Here is a 7,882-nt window from a genome sequence, read left to right as displayed (position 1 = left end):
TCTCCTTTCTGTGGCTTGTCTTTTTATTCTGTTGACAATGTGTTTCACAGAACGTTAACGAAAAATCTAATTTACTAATTATTTCTTTCATGGATTGTGCCTTTGGTGCTGGATCTACAAAGTCACCTGTTGCCAAATCCAGCTGCTGTGGCTTGTGTCTAGATGTCTCCCCAAAGTCTCACGTGGTCATAGATGGGGCTTTTCCGAAGTGGCTGGGCCTGGGGTATGTGATGCTGTGATGGAGGGTGTGTGATTACTGAATCAGTCACTGATTGTTTTCACACCGCCCGATAGAGGATAAAAGGGACAGAAAGAAGCTGCTACGGTCTCTTACTTGCTTTGCTATCTTCTGCCTACCATGAATTGTTTATCCTTTGCCATGCCGCCTTGCCTTGGAGCCAGTTGTTTATGAACTGAAACCTCTACAAACTGGGAGCTAAACCTTTCCTCCTTTAACTTTGGGTGTCAGCTATTTTGTTTCAACAATGAGAAAAGTAACTAAGACACCACCATCATCTAGATTTTCTTTCATGTGATTTTTTAAAGAATTTTGTAGTCCTGATTTTACGTTAGGGGTGTCACCTACTTGGAGTTACTTTTTGTGGAAGGTGTGTGATCTGTGTTTAGAGTTGTGTTTTCACATGTGGGTGTCCAGTTGTGCCAGCACTGTTAGTTGAAAGGACCGTCTTCATTTTTATTATTTTTGCTTGTGGTCAAAGGTGGGTTTATTTCTTTTCTGTATTGTGTTTTGTTTCCTTTCTCGGAACAGGGTCTTGTTATGTAGCCCAGACTGGCCTGGATCCTGTGGCAGTCCTCAGCCGCCCGAGTGCTGGGTTATGGGTGAGCGCCACCACACCTGGCAAGTGGGTCTACTTCCCAACACCCTCTCCTTTCACTGATCCGTCTGTCCGTCTGTCTGTTCTGCACACTGTGTGGATTTCTTTTTAAATTAAAAAAAATTTTAAAACCTGTAGTCCTTACATTCATTAATCTTAAATTTTTACAGTTTCTTTTTCTTTTGGTGGGATAATTATTGCTTTTATTCTAAGAATTATGATGAGGTGAGTTAGGAATTTTTTCCTGTGCCTTAGATTAGGCCATGAAAGATATAGGCCATGAAAGATAATACTATTTAAACTATCAGTTATGAAAAAAAATTACTGATGAGGAATCACAGTGTTTTAGGAACCATGTAAAACAATGATGTTAGAGTGCTATTTTCCACTATAATTTTTTCCTGTGACGAAATCTGGACATGGCTTTTGTAAATGAGAGTACATTAGAGTGAGGTAGCAGCAACGTGAGACTTCCTATTTAATCTCCGCATCAATTCTGCTTTACACTGAAGCTGAAGAAGTGACAGTTGGCCAGTTTTCACTGGGGCAGAGCTTAAGCTCCTTCCTGTCTTGAGCACATAGGCTTTTCACTTTGTTGTATTTGTGCCATGTTATATAATTACAGGAACCTTAACAGGCATTGAGGGTTGGTTTTCTAGAAGGATGTGCTCTAACAAGAAGCAGACTTTGGGGGAAGAGCAAAGGCAGGTGAGCTCTGGAGTGGGAACATGCCAGGGTGTGTGGGTTGGGCAGCGCAGAATGCCTTTGTGTGGGTGTACAAGGGAGGGCTGTGCCACTGAGACGGTTTGGGTGTAGTGTGGGGAGTAACTGTAATTACACTGTCAGGATCTCTCCTGGCGGCGTGGCTGTGCTATTTCTTTTGTTTCTGTAGGTGCTTTTCATATAATGACATATCATACCTTCAGTTTGTCTTTACTTGAATTATGTAATGTCATACTAAAATGTGTATTCCAAGACCCTTTTCCTTAAATTTGAAACTAATATGTGCCCAGTGCAAAAATCTGGAAATTTTCTGTCACATGAAATTAATGACTTGAAAATATACACAGGACTTTGAAATCTTATGAAAAAAGAAAGTGTACTATTTCAGTAATTTTAAAATAGCAGTTCCATGTTTCATGGTGTTATTTTGGTTATATTGGGTAAAGTTAATATGTTATTAAAATTAATTCAACCCCTTTTTTTAACATCTTCAATGTGGCTACTAGAAAATGTAAATTTACATATGGCATTTTATTTTTGTTTGGCAGTGCCAATCTAGCATAGTCTCATCACTAGGTGATTAGGACCTGGATTAAGGTAATATTTATAGAAAAGAAAGGAGTGGTATTTAAGAGATTACGCATATGCATTATGTAATCTGTTGGTTACAGGATATTCTATAATTTTTGTGTGCTTCCTTCTCCTTTGTAATCAATAATAAACTTTTTGTTTGTTTGTTTTTTATTTTTTGAGACAGGGTCTCACTGTAGTTGAGACTGACCTGGAACTCATTATGTAGCCCAGGCTGGTCTCGAACTCACAGTGATCCTCCTGCCTCAGCCCTCCTGAGTGCTGTGATTACAGGCATGTGACACCACACCCGGCAATAGTAAACTTTTTGAAAGCAAGCACTATGTCACTTTTTAAATTTATTTTCTGCTCTGTATCTTGTCCTTTGCTGGATTCATAGGAAGTTGAAAAAACAAGAGTTAGTAGGATATGATAGCATATATTTATACACTTAAGTATGAACTTTTATAATGTATATCAGTGACTCCCAGAGTTCTTACTCCCTGTAGTTTAATATCACAGTTGCACTGGCCAACGACATTGGTCACATTCTTACAAAGGGCAAAGGAGGTTTACTCTTGCATTTACTCTTACATATGCCAATCTCTACAGGGTCATTCTTTGTCTTTTGTCACTTATTCCTTGTAGTAATCCTGGGAGGAACGTTACAGCCATCATTTTACAAGGTGAACCAACTGGTATTGAGTATTTTTCCCGGTGTTATAATACTGATACAGATAATGTCCAATTTCAGGGCTGGGGATTTAGCTCAGTGGTTCATCTGCCTGCCTTGCAAGCGCAAGGACCCAAGTTTGATCCCTTTTATCAAAAAAAGAAAAAAAAATCCAAATAATGTCCAGTTTCAGAGCCAGCATTTCTCACTGTAGTTCTTGTTTAGCTGAAGGTAGCCAGTTGTTTTGAGTGACTTGCGCTTAGTCTGATATTTTAGTTGACATGACATATTTGAAAGTAGTCATTAACATGAAATGTCCAATGATAAATTTTGACATTATTCTCCCATATTCAATAATAGTGAAAATTTAGAAATATTCCTTAAAACCTGAGAGGAAAAAGAAAAGGCATAGTTCTTTTCTCATTTTGTTTCCTTTGTGCATTGCAGTTTCAGAAATTTAACTATACTTCATGGAGAAAAATTAAGATCTCAATAGCTTTAAATATTTTTTATGTCATCTTTCAGATAAAATCAAAGACAAAATTAAAGAGAGAGACAAAGAAAAAGAGAGAGAAAAAAAGAAGCATAAAGTAATGAGTGAGATCAAGAAAGAAAATGGAGAAGTAAAGATTTTGCTGAAGAGTAAGTTCATATTCAGAGATTTTTGTTCTGTACTCTCCTATTCAGTATGCATATTAGCTAAGTGGTTAAAATAAGCAACTCTGGGGCCAGGGATTTAGCTCAGTGTTTCTGCCGCCTGCCTTGCAAGCACAAGGACTGGAATTCGATCCCCAGTACCCAAAATAAACAAACAAACAAACAAACAAATAAATAGAGCAGCTCTGTTTGCTGGTTTTTGCTGAGGATAATTATTGATAAATATTGATATTAAGGAAATGAAAAGCAAATACAATATTGGGGTGTGTTCCAGTCTTCACAGTGACATGTTTAGTGCCATATATTTAGTTGTAGTAGTGAGTTGTTTGAAACTTTAAAGATTAAACTTTACTGGACTGTTAGATTCCTTAACTTTTTTTTGGTACCAGGGATTGAGCTCAAGACCTTGCACTTGCAAGACCAGGTGGTGGCGCCACTGAGTTAAATAAACCCCTGGCCTTGGATTCCTTAAGTTTTTAAAATAAAAGGTATCTTGGTAAATAATTGTTTTCATTATTAGTATTTGTTTATATTTAAGTAATGTGTAAGACTAAAGCACTTTTCAGCATAATACAGATGGTGTAAGAAGTGTTCTGCCAGGTGAGGATGTGTACTTGGGAGGCTGAGGCAGGAGGATCACCAAGAGTTCAGGGCCAGCTTGGGCTAATAGTGAGTTCAAGGCCAGCCTGAGCTACACAGTGAGACCCTGTCTCAACCAAAAAGGGGAGGGGTCTTCTTACAAATATTTCGTAGCCTGGGATTAAGAGGAAACATTTTACTCTGAGTTTAATTCTAAGGGATTGTTCTTTTCCTGTACGTGTTTTGCATGAATAAGAATATAGTCTTTTTGATTCCTGCTTCTCTGTTGTTACAGTAATTGTATATAATTATTGTTCCTTACATGGGTTGGGGTGGAGATAAGAATTTGGGGAATAGGTAGTTGGATAATAAATGAAATATAAATCCTATGAATAAATCAGAACTTTTTGGGATTTTGTGCGAGAATGGAAAGGAGATCCTGAAATTCACTCAGGTAACTAGATAAGGTTCCTCCATCCAGGTGGCAGTTGCTGCTCAGAACACATTGGCCTTGATTAATTTCGTATTGCATTTATGTGTGGGTTAGCCTTTAGCCCTTCCTGGGGGTGCCTGCGTGCCTGTAGCACAGCATGTGGTTAATTTACATTATTTTCATCTTTCTTTGTCATGTTTGCAGGTGTTCTTTGGGGGCACTTTATCCAAGCTCTGTGTTCTGTGTATTCTGCCTGTTTCTGTGGGCTGGGGATGTAGCAGTGACAGTGTGCTTGACAAGTGTGTGATCCTCCAGTCAACCCCTAGTAGTGGAAACAGTGTTTTCTAAATTTTCTATAATGTTGTTTCAATTTGAGGAAGTGTGTCAGAGTTTAAGCTGGTGACTTTTTAGTTAATGCCCTTGATCCTTTTGTTCTATTTCTTTTGCTGTGGTGTTTTATCTGTGTTGTCTAGTTAGACTGTTAGCTTTTGAGGCAGGAATAGAATTTAACCTCACTGGTGCTGTAGGTGGCAAAGGATGAATGTTTGAAGTGTTTACTTCAGTGTTTGGCTGAGTCAAATACTAGTTTTTTGTTTTTTTGTTTTTACTGGTTTAGTCAAAAGCTGTTTTCTTACTCATTTGGGTTTACAGTGATATAAAATTCTGCTTGAGAAGGAATCTGTCCTAGAAATATTTTATAAAAGCTTATGTTTTTAGTTGAATGCTAGATTCCTAATGTTATTGAGAATTATGTAAATCTACAGATTACTGTGTTCATGAAAGTAAAATTGAAATAACCTAAAATTGAGATTTTCTTGGAATATGTGATATTAATCTTGACTTTGAAGCAGTATTTAGAGGTAGTTTGAACGTAGCTAAAAGTGAAAGTAGTGATGATAAAGGAAAAATATTGAGATAGATTTGTAAATTGATTTGTGACTTCTGGGAGTGACAGAAATTTTGGGGGAGCTGTTGGCACTGCACAGCGGAGGTGAGTGGTAATGCAGCAGTGTTGTGAGGAGGGTGGGAACTGAGCATCAAGGTGGGCGGCTGCCCGGGCACCAGGCACCGTCCTATCCTGTAAACAGACTGCAGAGGTTAACTTTTGTGATGCAAAAGCGAAACTATCTCCTTTCCTCAGCTTGCCTGCCTAGATAACTGAATATAAATGCCAATCTTTTGAAAGCACTTCCTGTCTCCTTGAGAGCACTGAGGCCTCTACGCTGTTGTTATCCTCTGGTGGAAACTGCTGCCGCGTGTGGCCCGGCCAGGCGACCCCCAGGCACCAGGGAGCAGCGCCAGGCCACACACTGCGATTCAGTGCGCCCCTTGGCCGTATCCAAACCCTTTGTCCTCCCCTTCCCGATGTTGATACTGCAGGCTGAAAGACAAGCCCGCCTTGTGCGTGGTCCTGCTTCAAAGTCACGTGCTGACCACGTTCCGCACTGATCTCGATTCCTTCAAGTTCTTGTTAAAAGCTGTGTCACTTTTTAGATGACTAGAAATATGTATACAATTCTATGTATGCTAAAACATTTTTTAATGCAAATAGTCTTTTAAATGTTATCTTTGGAAAATGTGATTATTTGCTTTTAGAGATAGTTTAAAGGAACAACTAAATTTGAAACATAAGGTTATTTAGTGATTTTCATCCTTTTCTTCTGAGGTTCATCTGAGCATATGTCTGTGTGTGTTCCATTTTTATGTGGTTTAGAACATTGTAAAGACATGTGGTAGGGTTTTTGAGGGTAAATTTTTGCCGTTAGCCTGTCAGAGACGCTTGCACTGCAAAGGTGGAATGGGGTTAAGCCAGGGTCAAAGGTTACTAAAGGTCATGGGAAGGTACAATGCAGCTGGATACCAAAGATTGAAAACTGCTAACTACTACTTTGTTTTCTAGGCATGATAATGGATTTGTCTGTATCATTTCCTATGTCAGTTATGAAGTAAGGTGTAGTTTTTCTTGGTAACCTTCATTCACTTTATTAACACAAAAGTATCCTAATGGTAGTGGTGGAAAATAGTATCAGCAGGTTATTGATGTATTTTTTTCCTGGTACGGGGGATTGAACTCGGGTCCATACACTTGCGAGGCAGGCAACAGAACCAGTGAGCTAAATCCCCAGCCTCAGCAGGTTATTGATTTTTAAGGTGATTTTTTTTTCATGATTGGGCATTAAAAACACATGCTGTCTCTGTACCCATCTCTGCCCATGGCTCCTGTCTCTTTGTGAGCGTCCATTTGTTGGCAGTTTGTGTGTGTGCTTCTCGTTTCTGGTTCCCTGGCTCTGTTTGGCTTGTGCTCTTGACTCTGTGTTTCTGTGTGAGACTCTGTGTGTGTGTGTGTGTACACTTGTGGTCACATCTTACATTTTTAGGGTTCAGATTATTTAGCAACTTCATTCTGTTATAAATATTTAACATAGTTTTTTAATGGGTCTGCTTGTTAGGCTCTATTCAAAGAATTATATGTTTTTGAGTAATCAGTACTTTAGCTACTTTTTAGTATGAGAAGGACATTAATATTCAGATGGATGGGCTAGGGATTTGGTTAATTCCTGCTTGGCAAGCATGAAGTCCTGAGTTTGATCCCCTATTCCAAAAAAAGAAAATCATGTGGTCTTTATGCATCTGGTACATAATCACCTAATTCATTTCATATGTGTAGAGAAGAACTGGGTGAGAGATTATATAAAGCTCTGTTGTCTGTCTTGTGAGACCTTAGTGTCTCGTTTCCATCTGAGCTATGACCCTAGGGCTCGCTAAGACAGCCCTCAAATTTGTGATTTGCTGCGAGGACTGTGGAACTCAGTCTATAGTTGTCCTCAGAGCTATGCTTATTATACTGGAGGACACAACATAAAATCAGGAGGGCATGCACACACCTCCTAGAGTCCTTGGCAGTGGTGTCGAATGGGGTCCTGCGCCATGACAGCGCCAGGGAAAAAGTCCCAGACCAGGGTCTGCCCGTGAACTCCTCCACCCAGCACGGAGCGACTCAGCCTCAGGCCCCGGGAGGCGAGTGTGGCCGAGTGCGCTGTGTGGTTTGTGGGACACCTGGGACACGGGGTGCTCAGTGTGGGGCGTGGGCTCAGCGGAAGGAGCTCTTCCCTGACTTCTTGTTACTTTGCATTTTATAGTTGCTGTTATATAGAAACGTGTTCTGGGTCATGCTCGAGTTGAACATAAGGGTTGCTGTTTTATTTCAAAGGAGTCATGTGCTCTGAAGCTGTATATTTTCTAATTAAACTCTTTAAAAAAGTGTGTTGGGTATTGTGAGCACTGTCCAGCAGTGCCTCAAACCTGAAAGAGCAGCAGGGTGGAGATGGGGCAGAGAGAAAGGAAGGGACACCAAGACAAGAGTCTGATCAAGGCGACGTTTATTGCCGGCAAGCATCAGCCTTTTAAAGC

General features: G+C 39.8%; 1 protein-coding gene across 1 annotated transcript in view; it reads left to right on the top strand.

Annotated features, from left to right (window-relative positions):
* Positions 1-3,355: 3,355 nt before the first annotated feature.
* Positions 3,356-7,882, top strand: part of Rsbn1l (round spermatid basic protein 1 like) — a 50,870-nt gene continuing 46,343 nt past the window's right edge. The window contains exon 1 of the mRNA XM_010636910.3: positions 3,356-3,444. Within this exon, the coding sequence (XP_010635212.1) occupies positions 3,396-3,444 (49 nt within the window). The 5' untranslated portion in view covers positions 3,356-3,395. The remainder of the gene's footprint in view (positions 3,445-7,882) is intronic.

The sequence above is a fragment of the Fukomys damarensis genome, unplaced genomic scaffold (genome assembly GCF_012274545.1).
Source record: "Fukomys damarensis isolate Sample0158 unplaced genomic scaffold, DMR_v1.0_HiC HiC_scaffold_4, whole genome shotgun sequence".
In the NCBI taxonomy this organism is placed as follows: Eukaryota; Metazoa; Chordata; class Mammalia; order Rodentia; family Bathyergidae; genus Fukomys; species Fukomys damarensis.
Note: the sequence above shows the minus strand (reverse complement) of the source record. Positions and strands in the feature narration are given on the sequence as shown.